The 19,415-nt window shown below is 40.6% G+C and overlaps 1 protein-coding gene across 1 annotated transcript; it reads right to left on the minus strand.

Annotated features, from left to right (window-relative positions):
- Positions 1-6,280: 6,280 nt before the first annotated feature.
- sla1a (Src like adaptor 1a) lies at positions 6,281-11,149 on the minus strand. The gene is made up of 8 exons (XM_020090527.2): positions 10,964-11,149; positions 10,484-10,574; positions 9,480-9,579; positions 9,216-9,302; positions 8,878-8,981; positions 8,539-8,670; positions 7,985-8,114; positions 6,281-7,679 (listed from the first exon to the last, which is right to left on the minus strand). The coding sequence occupies exons 2-8, from the start codon at positions 10,554-10,556 to the stop codon at positions 7,487-7,489; spliced, it is 819 nt and encodes a 272-aa protein (XP_019946086.1). The 5' UTR covers positions 10,557-10,574; positions 10,964-11,149; the 3' UTR covers positions 6,281-7,486.
- Positions 11,150-19,415: the final 8,266 nt, after the last annotated feature.

The following is a 19,415-nucleotide window of genomic DNA, read 5'->3' on the forward strand; positions in this document are numbered from 1 at the left end:
TGAGGGACACATAGTTGGGGGATTGGCAGGAGGCAGATTAAGTAATGATGACTTCATCTTGGCGGCAAAGGAGCGAGGGAGACTCGGCTGGCTTTTGGGGGCACAATGACTTTTCCATGTATCCATTCACCACTACCAAGACTTGGAAAGTTTTGCAGTCAAGACCCATCGTAATGTGTTTTTCCAGGACTGCTCTGTCTGTGGTAGGCCCGGAGTCTGCAATTAATTCAGAGATGAAACACAACACCATTGTGGAAACAGTTGACACAAAGGGAGTATCCCATAGATATGGAGTCTTGCATCAGGCACATCGAACAAACAAAACCTTTTTAATGTGATTCAACAGCTTTATTTGTGATTCTTTTCCAGACATTTCTCACAGAAAACTACTGCTGTTAGAATGAGTAGATGCTTGTCACCTGAATCTGGGAAACAGGATTTGTCATAGAGTATAAATCTGATGTACAGTATATGCAATAGATCTCATGCAATAGATTGCATTCTATAAAAACTCACAAGGATGGAAGTGACTCTATCCTGTTAACCATTACGTTGACTCACAGGATGCTAGTATTTGTAGTGTCCATGAGTGTGTAAGCGTATGTGTTTATCAGTCTGGTCATTGCATACACGTACCTGTCAGTGTGTGTACATTCCCAACCGCTTAACTACTGCATTTTGTTGAAATGAGACACACTCTGTCTCCCCTTGTTCAAGACTCAGCTTTGAGGTTCACTCGTTGGTCACCTGACAGGCATCTCGAGTTGCTCCAGCTGCACAGGCATCAGTGTGTGTATATGTGTGTGTGTGTGTGTGTGTGTGTGTGTGTGTGTGTGTGTGTGTGTGTGAGTGATGCACACGTACTTTAGCTCCACGTCAGCTACTGCTACAGCAAGCAACTCCTCTTCTCTCGCCAGCTGTTTGACTCCATGCAGTCTCTCATTCCACATGGAAAACGTCCAGCTTTTTAACAGTGGATGCTCCTCTGTGCCAAAGCAGAGCCTGATAAGGAAAAAGAGGAGCTCTGACTAAGAGTGGTGATGCCTGCGTGGCTAATCAGAAACCGGTGCTGTCCTCCTATATTATTATTATTATTATTATTTTTAAGAATGGACACATCGAGTTGCAGAGCAGAAAATTGTAGATTTCCTGCTTTGTGGCACATTTTATGGAGTTTTTCACCAAGACAGATGAGATATTTCTGTGCTGCCGTGCAGCTGGAGAGAATTAGCGCAACAAATGAAATTTCTTTTCCCTAAAGTAGTTCATGTAGACAAGCTATCAGTAACACTTTCAGCAGTTCAGTGTTTAGGAATGGAATTCTATGCAATGCCGGCCTGACTTCAGTATCTCATTGTTTAATAAATGTTTTAGAAAATAGAAAAAAGGCATGCAATAGTTTGAAGTACTCCCCCTCTGTTTCCTGGAAAGCAACAGGAGACACACACACACACACACACACATTTGCATTTATCATTAAACACACTCATGTGCTGCCAGAGGGCACATTAGCTGGCACGTACAGTGAAGCAGAGGACGCATGTTATTTCTGGCGCTCATATCTTTTTAGGGGCTCTCAAATGTGCTTTTGTATTTTTGTGAGAGCACCTCACATCACACAATAAGGCCACTTTACATATTTGAGTTGTTTCCCCCTCGAAAACGTTAAGTGAGTGTGAAGTTGTTCAAACATGTAATAGCACAGAAACCCCTCCCAGAGCTCCTGACGGCCCTGAATCCGGTTCTTCCAGTGAGCTTCACATACGTCTGCAGAGGAGCGCTACCCCTCTGATAAGAAGCTGGCCCTGTGTCCAACTATTATTCATTCTATCTGTGGAAATCAGCAGCCAAAAGTGCAATTAATCATGTCAGAGATTTTCTGTTATTTCTGACCCCTCTCCAAAGGCAGCGTGGGCCTCAGGCACTGAAAATGTTAGTGTGTGTAAATCTAGTTTAAGATCAGCACCTTTTGTAAAAAATATTTCATCAGGGAAATCTTCCACCTCAAGCCGCCTCCCCTTTCTTCACAGAGATAAGAACCAATTGAACAGGATACAACTAATTAAATTTCAACTGTTTGTTGTGCTGATGCCTGTAACAGATACGTCACCTGTTTATGAACCTTTTGCTGCTTTGCTCTCCTGGTGTTTTTTAAGTAATGCATGGCATGCACATAATATGTAAGCAAGTGGAGATGCAAATGTGTTAATTCAACAAGACTTTTTGTTCCTCTTTGAGAGGTAGAATGTTGTTTGCAGCTAATGGCTGTCGCTTCATTTTCAAAAGACAAATACGAGATTGATATCGTCTTCTCATCTCTGCCAGAAAGGAGACATGTGCATTTCCCCAAAATGCCAAGCGATTCCCTTGAAGATACAACAGTTTGCATGTGCAACACCCTGAGTGACGAGTTATTTACACATCTGCTTCAGATAAAGGATATAAAGATATCAGTGTTTTAGATGTGAGTGAGTGTGTCTACCCTGCATGTGTGAGAGAAAGGGATTAAATGTCCCTGGCAGCAGTTGTTGTTGCAGGATGTCTCTACTCCCAAAAGCAAAATGCTCATACATCACTGCTGTGCTGTGCAGAGACATTGTTACACGGAAGTTTGTTTTACTCTTTGTTCCCTTTTAAGTTGGTGTTTGACACTAGTGACGTCATTTTTGCTTTGACCTGTCAAGTGTTTGAACAACAGGAAGTGGTTTGTTTCACCAGCTGACACCCATCCAGTTTGAGTGATTACAACCCAGACAAGAAGATGAATGTTTCAGCAAGAGAGACGAGCCGAGCAGATCTGTAGTCATCCATCACTTATTAGTTTCTGTCTGTGACAGGTCCATGTCATGCCAACTCTTCGACCTGGAGCACATTCATCTTCATTTCCCACATCTTCCCTTTCATTTCACCGACTGTGAAGCACTTTACACTTATTCCTGATGCTACTTTTTTCATGGCTGTCATCCTGCTTGCCATTCTTTATAGATACATGGGGTTCAACAGTAGCTGAGGGCAATGGAAAGAACACACGTAGAATAATCTACAGGTATTTGAGGTTAAACTTTGGATTCTTATCACAAAGCAGTAAAATATTGAAGTTTATGAGACTCTGAAGAGGAAAAATATATATATGAGACGCCAGCTGGGCATTTTTAGGTTTACCATCAATTGACTTTCTAATTAGACACCATGTTGCTTGTGTTAATTATTTGTGAGGAGCCACGTGGCAAACAGCTGCTTGGAATTCTCCTCATGGAAAATGTACTTTTTTCCAAAAGGAACTCTCCACCTCGTGAGCTCGCTCGCAGCTCAACAGCAGGCAGGATGCTCTGGGCTCTGGGTTCTAAACTCAGCTGCCAAGTTGAATGACAGCAGAGCCAGGTTGTTCCTTTTATCCAAATATCTGTCCTTCAACTGCTTCCCAGAAAAACTCATTTATGCCTCTTGCCTGACTGAAGCTTTCCAAATCCAAATGTCTTTTTTTTCTCTGTCCAGCAATATTCGTTCAGGCTTTTCACAATCAACTAAGCTGGGTTCTATCGCTCTGTATATATAGTTCTACTGGAACATCACAGACTGCAGAACGCTGCAGCCAGTGGTTAAGGAAAGATCCAAACTGATGGCCAAGATTTTATGGAAACACACTCAAGTGTTAGGCCTGCTTTAGCAGAGGGTGTTGTGCGATTAAAAGACTGAAGAACAATGACGCTAAGGTACGTAGCTGATGATATGTCCCGAACCTCCACTGGTGGTTGGCAAATCATCAAACTAGTGCAGAAGACTTTCAAATGGGATACTCACCATCTTCTCCTATGTTGTAAAAAGGGACTATTGTAGCTATCACCAGTGGCACTTAATTCCAGCTGGTAAAGCAGCTGTTACACGTCAAGGAAAAGAATCCTTATGCAAAAAATATTGCAAAAGTCGTTTCAGGAATAGGAGCAGACAGAGTCATGACAGGTCACATAAGAGCAGCTCTTTTCTCTGGCAAAGATGTGAAGCTTTTCTCTTTTGCAATGTTCAGTTTCTGTTTGTTTTCCCCCGGCTCCCTGGACAGCGTTGAATATGATGTGTGTGTTGGCTGAGGCCCTTGGGTTTAGCGTTAAAGGACATGTTCTCATGTGCTGTTTCTGTGAGGCCAATGTTGTTGACAGCATTCTTTGGAAGAGGTTGTTTCACCTCACAAAGAGGTTTGGCAAATTCTCACTTTACATTTGTTAAGTTGTCGATTTTCCCTGAGAAATTAAATCATTACCATGATCTTGGCACTGGTCGGGTATTCTTCACTTTCTCCCACTGTTGTCTGCAGTTGCCATTGAAAGAGAACAATACAGATTTCTATTCTACACCTGTTGAGGAAAGGTCCAAGTTAGAATTGAACGTCACATGACATTACAACATCCCCACTTAAAGAATGAACTCCTCCTCCATGTAATGACAAAAGTTGCTGCAGTTTTAATTAAAGCAGGGAGTGTGTTTTTGACTGAGCTAAGCAAACATTTATCTGAATTCTAACTAGCGGTGAAGTCAGAGGTTTGGACAGCTGGGCCTTGGGTGGAGCAAGAGGATGTGGCGAGATTAGCAGGAACCTGATTAACAGAAAACAGGCCGTAGGAGGACAAATCTCTCGACATCTCTTAATTTCCTTTATTTATCCCTTAACTTTTTTCTTTCCGTGCCTTCATCTCATTGCTGAAGACCAGAGATGCAGACCGGCCTCTGCTCTCCTTCTTCTTCTTGCAGGGAAAACAATAAAAGGCCAAAGTGCAGTTTAAATGTTTTCCTTGGTGCTCACATCCATGGGAACATTGAACAAAATTCAGATGCAGAACCTCAAATCCCCTTTGTGTCGTCTTGAAGTAGGATTTTTCTCGTAAGACAACATGCTCTGCCCAGGTGTCTGGCGTCTTAGCCGTAACTCTTCCGCTCTTCAGCCCCACTGAGAGCCTTTGTTTTCACTGTGTACACACACAGGTCTGTGATGATTGGCAGGGGGACAGGGTATTGTCTTTCTTATCTGCATTGGTGATGGAGGACATGCTCACATGATCTCAGGGAAGAGTTGTTTTGAGTGAATAAGGATGAGCAGACGGGTCAGAGGGAAAGTTTTTCTTATTTTCATTTTCACATTGAGCCTTTGATGAAAGATTTTCCCACATATTTGCCTTCATTGGTATTCAAGACATGACCATCATCATCTTAAAAACTCTCAATGAATCACAGATCAGCAACAAATTCACTCAGAGCACCTCCAACATTTTTCCATCTGGAGGGAGGCAGTCTGACGTGAGGAGTGAGTAATGCTGACTGGACATCAGTCTCTGCATGGTGCAGCCATAATTGTTCCACTCACACACGCACGCACGCACGCACGCACACACACACACGCACACACACAAACACACACACACACACACACACACACACACACACACACACACACACACACACACACACACACACACACACACCCTGCTTGACTTCCTGAAAGGTTGCTTGAACTTTTTGATCCTTATGTTTTACTGACAAAGAAAATGCTGAGCTTGACAGGTCACACACACGGCTCATAAATGTGATGAAAGCTATAAGAAGACTGGCTACAGGTTGACAGCTTCGTGATGCGGTAGTTCGGGGATGTACACCTTAATCAGACTTCCTGAAACTGATCTCAGAATAGCTCAGGTTTTTGTAAATTGTAAATGTGTATGTTCCCACGGAAGTTAATGCAGTAGCAGTGTAGTTTCACATAATGACACATCTTTAAACCACAGGAGTGATAAGTGACTTCCCTTCTCAAATTGAAAATATAGAGTCATTTAAAAAGGTTAAAATGTGTAGTAAGATTAGATAAAGGTCTAAAAAATGAGTATAACTTTGTCCAGCAACACTTTCTCATTTCTTATCTAAGTAATCATCCAGTCAGTCTGTTATGTTGCTGCCACGTATGCATGCAGGGCCAGAAACCTGAGCCCATCAGGAGACCAACGCATCACTTCCAGTCAACGTTTCCTCACCGACTGACTAAACACATTAAAGTCCTCAACTTATTTATCATGCTTTACTCTCTCACATGCACCAGCCAGGAGCAGGAAACTACAGATAAAGACACTGCGCTGTTTATTTAGACCCAAACTCAATGATCGGTTTCCTCAGAGAAATGGTTAAAAATGTTTAGCTCAAGCTGTTAAATACAACAGAGGAAGTTGATTAAGCACTAATATGATAATGTTAGAAGAAAGTTTGGTTTTCTTACATAAGTATATCGATTCTCGTATGAATATTTTCTGTTTGCATGTATGCTTTTATTTAACATCATATTAAACAGCAGTTATGCAGTCAGCCTGTCATATTGTGACCATGTGAAAACAGTGAGACTTTTGCATAAGCAGCAATAGCCAAAGGTCAACAGAGGAAGTTAAACACATAACGACAGCAATTTGAATTAAGGAGCAACTTGAACTTCTGCCTATTTTGGTCACTGGAGCTTTAAAACCTGGATTTTGTTAAAAAAACATTAACAGAAAAAGAAACTACCAACAACTTACAATGTACGCGGATAAATCACACAGACCGAGTGGAAAAGTACAAGATCATGACCACTGATACAGAGCCATAGATCTTATTGCAGCAGTAAAACACTCATGCTCAAATGTGGAAGTTACGCTCAGTGAACAAAGAAGTACATTTTAATCCTAATGTAGTGACTGTGTTCTGTTCCCACAAGCTGAGTTGTTCCTCTGAGTGAATCATGTATAATTTGCCACTGACATTTGAATTTCCTCTAATGATCATATCTCCGACCTTCTCAACACCTACTTTGTTTAATGCCAGAACTTAAAACTGCTCTAATCAATATACAAAACCAAAGATCAAATGCCTATGTGTTTGTGAAAGGGACTACAGATGTAAACAATCATTGTTGCTATAATCTTAACGTGTTCTGTCCCTATCAAGAGAGACCAAAAATGGTGGTTAATGCAATCAGACACAAACATGACAATTTAATTAAACGTTGCTGCATATTTACTTTCTATTTGCAGATATTTACACATTCATTAATGAACTTAATCAGGTGAAAAGTAAATGTAAAAGTGGCAAATAAAAATGCAAGTTCAAGCTGTTGTCACAATAAGACTTTTAAACCATTCAACATTTATAAACAACACAGGTTTGATGATTTGAAAGCAACAAATACTCATATAGACATTAATATGGCCAAATAGTGCCCACAGCTTTCGAGTCATCTTCATACAATCGTGTTTGTTTTTCCAGCCCATGTGCAGGATACACACGTCACATTTCAATTGCACTATTGTCCACTTCAACTTAGTTCTTTCTTTATCAACTCAGTCCAAGTGTAAGTGGTCGGACACTTTGCGTTATTGTTGAAGTATGATGTTTGAGATGTTCAGCACAGACCTCTGCTGGTACATTTCTGAGAAGGATGCCCCCTACTGCCCCCTGCTTGAAGGTATTCCATTTGCCTCTAGAAGTCTTCATAGTGCATAAGGCCGTTTTCAGGGAGAACATAAACTGATTTGCTCTTCTTCTTCCTGCTCTTTGCCTTGAATTGTGCATGGTCCTGATTCTCAGAGAAGGACAGGTAGGCAGCGATGCTGTTTCTGACACCGTAGCTCACCATGTTGTCACTGCAGCTGTCTGTGCTCACCAGCTGTCTCCTGCAATGACAGGAGATGTAGACATAAATAAAAACAGAGCTTAGCATTACAAATGTCCTCTTCATCTGCGAAAAAATGTTGTAATCCATGTCTATGTTTGGCTATTTAATCCAAAATATGATCAAAACAACCAGGTGAATAAAAATCTGCTTGAATATTTAGAAATGTAGCTGGAAACAAACCTTTTTTACCTGAAATTCTTGCATCTTATCCTGGTTATTTTGACATTCAAAAGCTGACAAATAAACAGCTGCTATCTGCCAGAATAATTCTGCACTATAATCATGACCAAGCCCATATTGTACCTGTCTACTTTCTTCCAGTCAAAGTTGCGTCGCATAACTACAGGCGGAGCTGTGGCACTGGCGTCTGGTTGAAGGGTCATGGCGGACAGACAGGGAGAGGTTAACACACAACATAGGCCATCTGCAGAGTCTGTGAAGGCAAAGGTAGGGTAACTATAACACTGCTCTCTGTTATGTTCCATTATCTACAATAACCACTTTCACATCCCGCTACTCATGAGCACACACTGACCAAACTAGTGAAGGGGAACTCAACAAGAATAATTTCACTGTTGCAAGAAGTTATGATTACACATTTTTTTGCATATTGTATGTCACTTCCTGTTGTGTCCAAAAATGAATTGTCATAGCAGGAAATATATTTATAAAAATGAGACCTGATAACAAACTGTTCCATATTAACGTCACAGTAAGTGGTTTTCAGTTCATGTCAACAAGTCTGTGTTCTTGCGCTCGGCTCTACATGTAGAGTTTGTTTCGATTTTTATAAACATGTTTAGGCCTGTGTTTTTCTAATTATTTGTGTTATCTGAAGTGTTTGTGCATCCACTCACCCGAGTAGTGGTTGACCATATCCTCCAGGCACTGGAAAGTGAGACGGGGGGAGATGTAGTACCAGCTGTTGTCCAGTCTGAGGATGCGATAGTGCTTTATGTGCCTGTGCTTCACTGAGAGTGAATACTGACCTAAAGAAACATCAGTGAAAACCATTTTCTCATCAGTTTTAGACTCAAGAATTACGCACTCTCTTTCAGTAAATTCCTCTTTTTTAATGATTTAAATCTGACTTAGTGACATACTACTTCTTCCCCTCTGCAGGAACTGTACTTTCTGACAATTTCTGTAACCCAAAGTTCATCCCAAATGAGAAGATGATTGTTGCAGACTCTCACCTCTCTCCCTGCTGCTCTCCCGCACCAGAAATGAGCCCACTCTGTTCACAGGTAGAAGCAGAAGGTCTTCTGCCTTTTGCCTCTCCACCCCCTCAAAAAGCCACCTGACACAGCAAGTTGGAGAAGAGATTAAATGCTGAATATTTTCCAGTTTATACAACTGAAACTGCAACATGAAACACAACTGATGTTTTGGGATATTTGTGTCTCCTCAGAGAGAGATCTTAGATATAGTGGGGAAGAGAGATGCATTTGTTGCTGTTAGGGATTTATTATACACTGAAACAGACCAGCTATAGAACAATACTAGAGGATAGCGTCAGTATTATTGAACTTACCCATGATATACTCTGGCCGCGTGAGTGTTGGGAATGTAGTTCTCCTTCCCTGTTTGGACGGAGCGAACCCTCCACCAATAAGTGTCCCTGAAACCACCAAGAAAAATCAACAGTTGACCTTTAATGTGAGCACTTCTCCATACTGTGAGAGCTCCTTCACTGTTTTTATTTCCTCATATTTATTTTTGATCTTCTGTCTAAAAGATTAATTTCTGTATCATAAGGCTGGAATATTTAAAACAAGAATGCAGAACTTGATCATACTGTGCAAGGACTCGGAGCTTCTCCCCCATCCTATAGATGGGTTCGCTGACATCAGGAGATGGGTAATCCTGAAGCACCACCACCATGTTGTCCTCAGAACCTGCCAAGAAGAATATTTACAGCTTTTAGAAACAGCCACATGATGATACACAGACATCATGATTTGGAAATTTCCAAAGATTTTTAAAAAACAGACCATTATCAGAATTTATAGTCAATTAATTTTGACTGAGTGTTTGTTTGATTTAGTTTTCAGTGTCGTTTACTCTATTATGACATTGCTGATATGGTCAGATTAACAAAGCTGTGTAAAGCACATAAACACTTTCTGGCAGAAGTCAGTGAACTTCAGTGTAGAGATGGTGAAATCACATTTTTTTTGACGTGACACATGTACTGCTTAACTACTTCTACTTGCTTTAACATAGAAACTCCATTCCAACTTTTAAAAAAATATTTCCCATTGAAATGAATGTCTACTAAAAAATTCTACTAAATTTGTTAGTAGACATTCTAGTATAAAATTCTCCACTTTGAAATTCAACTATTCCAGCTAGAGTTAATTTAAGCTTTAAATAGATAGCAAGGGTTCTGGCTCTTATATACTGTAGATACTTTTATAGTTGTTGAATGATCATAGTTTATGTTTTATGCTTTTTGCTTTTTGACCTGCCGCCACCTGGCCGCACACTATACTTCATCATTTTCACACATGCACAAAATATCTACATTGGCAAAACTTGAACTGGGACTTTTTGTTGACAAATTCACAGATTCAAATGAACTAGTGCATTTTTTACATGCACACAAAAGCTGATATAAGAATGCAGGATGTGAAAATATTTGTGAACATTTCACAAGCTCTCAAGAACCATTATTTTTCTCCAAACACTTCAGGATACATTCTTCGGCCCTTCACAAACTCTTCACACTACTTCAGCTGTTTCAACCGAAAACTAAATTGGTCTCTTCATTATATTTTTTGGTGTTATTTAAAAACTTACTCTTTTGAGGGCTGTCAATGTTCTGAGTGTTGATCTTGTCCCTGGCGAGCCCACCTTTTATCATGTTCCCCATCTTCCAGATGGGCTCCAGCTTAAAGTGAGAGCAGAAAAAGAAAAAGATGTAAATATGCCAATCAGGTTTTTTTCCCACTCATATAACAACCTGTATTTTCTCCTTCTACACAACAAAGTTTGTGACTTCCTAAAAGCTCACGATTGAACGACTGTCCCCAACAGACTCATTGCAAAATGGGAACGCTGAGTTGAGATTTGTATGTTTCCATTGCAACATCAAGTTCCGTTTAATGAAATAAATTTTTCAAAATTTCAAAATAATGCTTCCAAATTGCAAAGCATTTGTCATTTTACATTATGATTAATCAGAATTATGCATTTGTGTGCATGAATTTCAACAGAGGCCTACATCTCACAGCGTTCATTTGGACAGGATGGATAGACATGAAATTAAATATCACCTACCTGTTGGATTTGAAGTTCGCCTGCTGTGATGGCATCAAGTGTGTGGCAAGAGATGATGGCCGGAACGGGGCATGGTGGCGGTGTTTGTCATTAGAGAAGTACCATGTTCACAGAATTTTACAAGAATGAAGCGCCACAGAGTGTGGCGACAGCTCTACATCTGACTGCAAACTCACTTCCTGTACTGAAATGAGGAAGCGCAGGTTATGAAAGAGGAGCATACACAACAACTTTAGATGTATGTATGAATACAGTACATTTTTATACTTAATTATATCTATTGTTAATAAAACTTGGTTGTAGGATTGTAAAATAATTTAAATATGAAATGATTATTTGGTTTATCCAATATCGGAAAATGTATTTCCTACTTTGACTCTGATGACTTTTAATCATCAATTAAGCATTAGAGTCAAGTAGCTACATCAAGCATGACCTCGTTCCATCGTAAAAAATGTGCCTTTCTTTGTTTTATGTGATTGAAACCTGACAGAACAAGATGTCTGAAGATGTCACTTTGGGCTTCACTTTCAATTTCAAAAGGACAATTTTCACAATTTTCTGTCCTTTTAGACAATTAAAGAAAAGGTTTGACTTATCTATTTTCATGCTCAGCAGAGTTCCAGACTATTGGCCAAGACAAGTTACTTGGCACCGAGCAGAGAAGTTGAAGAGGCAGCTTTCTGTGCGCTTTCATGGCTTCATGGCTTCATATAACCAAAATCACACTGATTTTCATCATTTTTACATAATCTTTGTTCTTTTTTTTTTCCAAAGCTAAAAAATATAATTTTATTTTGACTAAATTTACAGCCCCTGAAAATGTAGGTCTGTATTCCTAGGTCTTCTGGGTCTGTGGCCTGCTGCCACTGTGCTGACAGAGCAAACCCAAGATATTAATCAAAATGTCGAATGTGTCTCTCTGTTTGCCATTTATCAAGTTCAACCCTTGTATAAGGAGGGAATGAATAAATCTGAAGCCTCAGATCCCTGGTTACATAACAATATTCTTTTGTGACACACTTTACTACTCTCAAGACAACATAGCTCATGTAGTTTCCATATTAAAAGCTGGATTAGTATCCTGCACATCAAGAGGCCTCTTTCTCCTGCCACCTTTACTTCTCCGAGTGCACAAAAAAGCAAACTGAAGACAGAAGATATCAGCTTAATTTTTTAAAGTCAACTTTTTCTGAGAGTTTTACAAATAGAAATACAGAGAAACCATTTTCACATGAGGGTGATAAGAGCAAACACTGAGCTGGCTGTTCCTTTTGTTGGCTTCCTGTGTGTGTGTGTGTGTGTGTGTGTGTGTGTGTGTGTGTGTGTGTGTGTAAGGAGCAGAGTCATTACAGACAGATAAATATGCTTTGAGGGAGTACACAGGAACGTTGCTAAACTGTGCGTCAGCCTGAACTCGACAGTTTTTGCTGCCCTGGGAAGAACAAAAAAGGCGACTGTGGCTCGGTGGGTGGTGACTAGTGTCTGATGCCAGAACTCAAACTGTTGTGGCTGCAAAGAAGGAAGTAAGTCTTCATCGGCTTCAGATGAAAATAAATACATGGTCAATGTGTAGATGATGTGGCGTAAAGACCTCACATTTTTATCTTTAGAGCAGAATTTGCAGTATTTCCTGTGGTCAGATTCATACATTTTGAGAACGTTTCAAAGTAGGTTTCACTCAGATACAAGATGGTGCTATAAAGCCATGCAGATAGTTTTTGGTTGGTTTCAGCATAACTGTCTATGTTAAACAGCCCCTTTAAATAACAGTGTGTGACACTCAGTAGAGCGCATACTTTCATCAAGGCTCAACAGTCCCACGAAGTGAGTTATAACTGTCATGGGTAGAATCCACTTTTAGCAGAGTTCAGCATTCATATCTGAATAGTAAATAAATGATTAAAAAAGAAAAAAGCGCATTTGTGACAAAAAGACAAATAAGTAACCATAGAAAAAGAGAAAGAAAGGAAAAGCATATGTTATACAACTTGACAGTAAAAGTTTAAAATACTGTATTTGAGCATACAGGGATAAGAACCCGGCTCTTCACTCTGGAACATTTTCTTCCTTGACAACGGAGCTTGTTTTATTTTCTGTTTTTCTATTCAGGTCCTGGCTCTTGTCACTGAACGCACCAGGACCATGTGTCTCTTTTAATAAGTCACTCGCAGACATAACACAGGTGAAAGTCAAACAGTTGAGCCGTGCACACTGACCTCCAGCTGAATGGACTCTTTGTTGGCTGAAGATGAGAAACGTATTCCTCAGTTATTTTTAGGTAATTGATCGAGACTCCCGCCCATCTGAGTTACCTCTATTAATAGGCTTTGTCTGAAACTGGATTAGCCAGGTGTTTATTCTGCAAATTGCATGAATGAAGATTTGAAATATTATCTTTTCTTCAAGATCCTCGGCTTGAGTGAATATAAAAGAAAGTTAGAAATACCTTTATTCACAAAATGCTCATGAAAGCAGTGGAGCAGGTGTTTACAGGCCTACAGGCTTGTATTTACCTGTCATGTGGAATTGTTAAAGAGCCTCTGAGTGATTGATGTCTCAGTTCCCATTTATTACACATGTAATGGATGTTTGCACTTTTTCTGGGCAGCACATAAAGACAGATGCTCTCTCACCGTGCCTGGCATTGGCCGCAGTTGCCAGTGGCTGTTGTTGAGCCAGAGTATGTACATGAACTATCCAAGGAGAGGTGATTACCACGCCCTCTGTCTAAAACTGCAAAATTACTGGCTGTAAAAGAATTTCCGTCATACTTTATTTTTTCTAGAAGTCTGAACCAAGACATGTTGGCAAAAGGTGAGTGCCACTATTATAAATCTCTCCTCAGCTCCTCTTTCCCTAAAAAACAATACACATTCCTCACGCTCGGACACTGGTAGTTAACCCTCATGTGGTTGTTGTGTTCTCTCACTTTAATGAGCAGTATCTAAAAACAGAAGCAAGGCTGACCCCACTGGACACGAGACCACAGGCCTGAGAGTAACGGGGTGTGTGTTGGCTGCGTGTGAATGTATCTCGGCCACAGTTTTATCCACAGACTTTGTAGGTTTGAAAGCACTCTGAGCCAAAAATACTTATATATAAAGAAACCCCAAAATCCTCAAGTGGTTAGCCTGTAATTATTAATGCAATGCGGTTACTGTATGTGGGTCATCCAGGCATCTGGAGCATCTTTTCACCAAAACCATCTGCACAAGTGATCAGCCCTCCCTGCTTCTCACATCCATTAATGCATTTCTCCGAGCTCTCCAAAACGATTCCTCTGAATAATCCTCTGATGGATTTTGTCAGCAGTGTTATTTCTTTTTGCTTATTTAGTGATTTGAAATAGCTGCAATAACGTTTTTGTTCCCGAGCATCATTCCAAATCATTTGGGGGATTTTAATGGGAATATAATTGGATGAAATTGCATTAAGAAATCCAAGTTTGTGTTTCAAAACCCTGCATCATTACCACAGAGTTGGTGAGGAGGAAGAGCAAAGAGGCTGTTGTCCTCTGTTTAATGTTTAATGGCAGCGAAGCACAAGCAAACCTCCTTCGGCGACAACAACAACAACTTTCAGACCTGAAAACATTTCCAGACCTGAAACATTTGTTCCAGTCTGCCACATTAATGAGACCTTACTTAATGGCTTTGGAAAATATTGCTCATAAGAATTACATCACTGACATCACTGTGAACCGCGACCACCATTAAAAAGAGTCTGGTGCAGGGCAGAGTGATGATACTCAGTTAAGTGGAGGTTCTTTACAGATCTGTGGCTGCAGGGCCTTCAAACTCAACCCAGAAGAAAAGTAATGAATCACACATAAGTGGTGCTGTGATGCTACGCTACTGTCTCATTCATAAACCTTGTTTGATACTATTTATGCCTGGATTGTTTTCAGCATTTAATGTATTCAAACCCTGTAATCAAGTCACTATAATGGTTTTAATTGTTTGTGGAGAAATCCACCATTTATAATATTGCCCTCACTTCCTCAAGTGGAAACAATCACAGGGAATGATGCAGCACACTACTTAGTTTTCATTCTTTTCTCATTGATACTAACCTCAGTGCTTATTGTTCACTCTCCCACAGCTGGATCAGAACTGTATTCATTTGTTGCTACTGCAAACCAAACATTTCCTGATTAAAAATAAAAGCATTCGACAAGTAAAATATCCCAGTGCCTGACAGAAAGTTAGTGGCGATGGATGGTCGGACTCAGATCATTTTGGCTTTTCCTTTCCAGTCCACTATTATACATCCGTATTAATCTGCGTCAGTTATTATTGCCACTGTGTCTTGCTCCATCATCAATCTTACCACAATTCAATGACTTCCTTTTTCAATTCCTTTTTTTTATTCCTATTTTGTGGGCCTCACTGTTGATGCATGTTTGTCATATCCTGTCGCTGTAACTAGGTGCTTTAGTTGCTCCTCTCTTGTATTCCTACTCAATGAGCCTTGAATATGGGCCCAGCTCAAAAACAGAGGCAGATCCTACATTTCCCACAATGCAGTTGAACATACAAAGATTTCTAAACTCCATCACCATCTTAGAAGTCATCCAGGATTTAGTTTTCTCCTGCAGAGCCACAGGACACGTTACACAACAGTTTCCACATGACGTGTCAACTCACTCACTTTAATGCGTGAAATGTGCAGCGTGCCACTTTAAATCTCAAAGTCAGTAACATAACCTGAGGTTACTCCTGGACACATTTGACATCATGCATCCATTAGTGGATGAAGAGCAGTCTTGTGCTAATTGCACTATTAAACCAAGTGTTCCTGCACTGCAGTGTAAGGTGTGCAGTGCAAAGAGGGAAAGTGTTCCTCGTGTCGGAGCTTCGTTCAAGCGCTGTAATCACTGATTCCTTGAGGACCACCTGTGTATTTTGACAGCCCCGCCCTCCACCTCCACGTGCACACTCCCGCTCACACATGCACACATCAGGGATAATGCCAGCCTTTACATCCAGGGCAGGGTAACGATCGGTTACCTTGCCAGCCAGCACTGCCAAGCCCATAATAAGAGTCTGCATCAGCGGTCCAAGTCACTCCCTCCAAAGATCCAGATGGGAGTTCACCGCTTATCGCTGCGTCATCATCTATTACCTACTCATTACAGGCCGGTGAGCTATTTTCATGGTGCATGTTTTCACTGTGCACCTGTGAATGTACATGCACATGCACACACTCCCCCTCACAAAACACAAGGCATACTGCTGTTTTTAAGACATGTAAAGCCCCAAAAAAGCCCTAGAGCCAGATCTGATAAAGATGTTGAAGCTGCAGTCAGCTGTGGTGTAAGCATGTGTTTGCTCACTGGATACATGTAATGACTGATGTATGATTGTGTGAAATGTAAGAACTCACAGTCCGGAGCAAACTGTGTCAAATAGATTTCATGTTTGTTGACAAGCTTGATAGAAGGTTATGTTTTCTGGTGCTGGAAAGACCTTAGTTAAGTTAAATCTCAGTATTTGACATCCAGTCATTTCTTACTCAGGGTTCAGTGAAGTAAGGAAGTGAAAACACACTGAACCATCTGATGATACTTATACTAAAAAACTAAAGCCAAGCAACTGTTGCGTAACAATTGATGTCGTCATCATTTTCTGGATTTCCTATTGATTCAGTTTGTGTAGACGCTCCAGGCAGGTCAATTGTTTTATTACTTTACTAAGAAACACATTTTTAGTCAAACATCACGCACTCCTGTTTGTTTGAAGAGAAAGTGAACAAACCGAAATGCAGACTGTGATAATGGACATGCAGCTGGTATGGTTGAAAGGGTCAATATGTGAAATGAATGTATTTTTGATTACACACACACACATAACCCTTTACAGGCATCACTTGTCATGTAGTGAATGTGCACTTTGACACATGCATGGAGGAGGTGGCAATCAAGATGCGTTATCGGTATAACCAGTACCATATGGTGTCTTAAGTTAAAAAACGTTTGACAGAAATTATTTTGTATCTAAGTTCTGAGTAACTTGTTGAGTTTATGAATCTTTTATGCTTCTGGTGTTGTTAGCCTAACCTCTGTTACAGACTATAGCTTTAGACTAACACTAATGGTTATTGTCTGTACCTCCTGAAAATATTTATTCATCTGTCACCACATAAATGTGTTTACTTAATGCTACAGTAATACTTGAACCTGACCAATATTTAACATGTTTTCCATGGAGGCTCATTATGTGCAGACAGAAACAGCAAATAGCTTTTAAGGTCAGGTGAGACGCGGCCTTCCTCTAGAGCTGGAGTTGTGTGTGTGCATCTGATCTAACCAATAATAATGAACCAAATACAAACAACAAATGATTCAATTTCTGTGTTTCTGTAGGGGGCAAATACTCCCTGGTGGTCATTCCACTAATGTGACCGTCACTGAATACATGTAACTTGATTCCTGTTATTTCCCTCGTTCCTGACATTCCTGATGGATGTTTTTAACTTTGGAATTCACCTCGTCATCTATGTTCAATGCATCGAGGCAGCGCTGACCCACACTCACTCACTTTGCCTTCAGAAGAGTCCAGGACATGTTTACACAGATTTGCCTGATATGAAAGAGTGATTGTATTAATATTAAGCTGCGATATCTGTTAAATGTATTATTTTCTTTTTCACTGGAGTAGTTTATTTAATCTCTTAGACAATATATCATAAACTGATTCCCTTTTTTTTTTTGTTCCAAGTGAAGGTCAAACATTTTTTTTCTTTGTCTGTGTCTGGAACAATCTGTTCTAATGAAACAGAAAACACTTCGGCTGTCAGCACTGAGGAGAATCAGATCCCTGCAGGTCACAACCATATACAGACAGTGTCTCGCCATGGGAACATATTCCATAACTAAGTGCAGACGCTACTGAAGAGACGTCCACTGTGTGCTGGCTGTGTTTCATCCCACAGAGTAACTAACCCTCATTCAGTCCCATTATCAACTTCACACAGTAGAGAAGGTCAAAGGAAAAAGACTGGAGCGATCTGAAGCGATTACTTGCAGGTTTCCAGCCTCCTTAAGAAAACAAGGTGTGTGAAAATGGAGCAAAAGAAAAGAGAGAAGGAAACCCAGTCATAACCATCTCACCTTTGGTCCCTGCAGGCTTGGAATTGTGATTACGTAAACCATGTAGGTATTTGAAGTGTGGTTTTTAGCTGTGGCAGGTTCTCCGGAGGATGCGCTCATGCTTTAAATCCTGTTTACGACTTCACGTCACCTTTGAGAAAATCCATTCACCCACTATGGCTCTAAATACGCCCTAGCGTTTTGGATTCCCAAGAGATGGAGCAGATATGGTAGCCTGGACACTTTCACTGATAATAATCTCTTTTCCACTCTTCTTTTCCACGTCTGATTCTTTCAGCCTCTCAAAAATGAGGCATTCAGCTCTAAAATCTGCAGTGGATGGCTTTACATTTGAATCTAACCGAACTTGTGTTATTTTGGAAATATGTCATTTCCAACCATTGATGTGATAGCATCAGAATGAGGGTAAATACCTGCAAAAATGTCAATGGCTGATTCCATGGATGCTGAAGGGATTAGCTGATTTAAGAGATCTGGCATTAAAGCCTCAGAATGCCTCAAAGTCATTTAACCTGTCAGTCATTGGGATCTGCACAGGATTCAGAGGTGAGATAAACAGCTGCTGAGAAGCCTGAGCAGAGACTTAATTTCTATCATGTTCCCTTCCCTAAGTCAGATAACACCTTGAACGTCATGGCTGCAAATGGATGCTCCTCAAAATCCACATATCCAGAGGCTAGTGCCTTGGTAATAGCCGGTCAGCCTGGTTAAACACGCTTAGGACAAAGCATTCCTCCTCAGGGCTGGGCCTCAGGCAATCAAGAACAGGCAGGACCTAAAACAAGTCAACCATAAGGCTTACTCCAAAAAAAGTAATTTGTTTGTGTTCTTGAAATGCACAAAACAACGTCAAATGCCAAATGCTAAAAGTAACTTGAGCCATTGTTTAGTTTGAACTTAAGCCAAGGCCACACTAAGCGGAAACACATACGCCTGACAGAGCTGCGTATTGTTCAGCCGCACACACGGGTGCTCTAAGAGACAGCTTTTGTTTTAGGTCGTGATCTCGAGAGCAGTTGGAATCTCTAGGCTTCCAAGATCCCTCACTTTGTCCGTACATGTCAACTCTCGCCTGCGCCAAGAGCCAAACAAACGAACAAAGCAGTGCTGAAGCCCTGATGCTGTCACAGTGTGTCAGAGACTGAGGAGAGGCTCCATTACAGCTGCCCCTTAACTCATGGATGACATGTGAATCCCATTCTGTGCAGTTTGTGTTTTTGCACACGTGTTCATTCTCACAATACACAAAGAGGGCCGCCTGCACATAAACACCTCTTCTGTCATTGTCACGCACACACACACACACACACACACACAGTAGAGAACAATATAATGCTT

The sequence above is a fragment of the Paralichthys olivaceus genome, chromosome 20, assembly GCF_024713975.1.
Source record: "Paralichthys olivaceus isolate ysfri-2021 chromosome 20, ASM2471397v2, whole genome shotgun sequence".
Taxonomy (NCBI): Eukaryota; Metazoa; Chordata; class Actinopteri; order Pleuronectiformes; family Paralichthyidae; genus Paralichthys; species Paralichthys olivaceus.

Bases quoted from the DNA above. Each gene is read 5' to 3' on its own strand.
- sla1a (XM_020090527.2), bottom strand. From the start codon at position 10,556: ATGGGGAACATGATAAAAGGTGGGCTCGCCAGGGACAAGATCAACACT. The intron at 8,982-9,215 runs GTAAGTTCAATA...TTGCTGTGTCAG, and splicing joins GCGGCCAGAGTATATCATGG to GTGGCTTTTTGAGGGGGTGG. The intron at 7,680-7,984 runs GTACAATATGGG...CTGTCATTGCAG, and splicing joins GACTGGAAGAAAGTAGACAG to GAGACAGCTGGTGAGCACAG.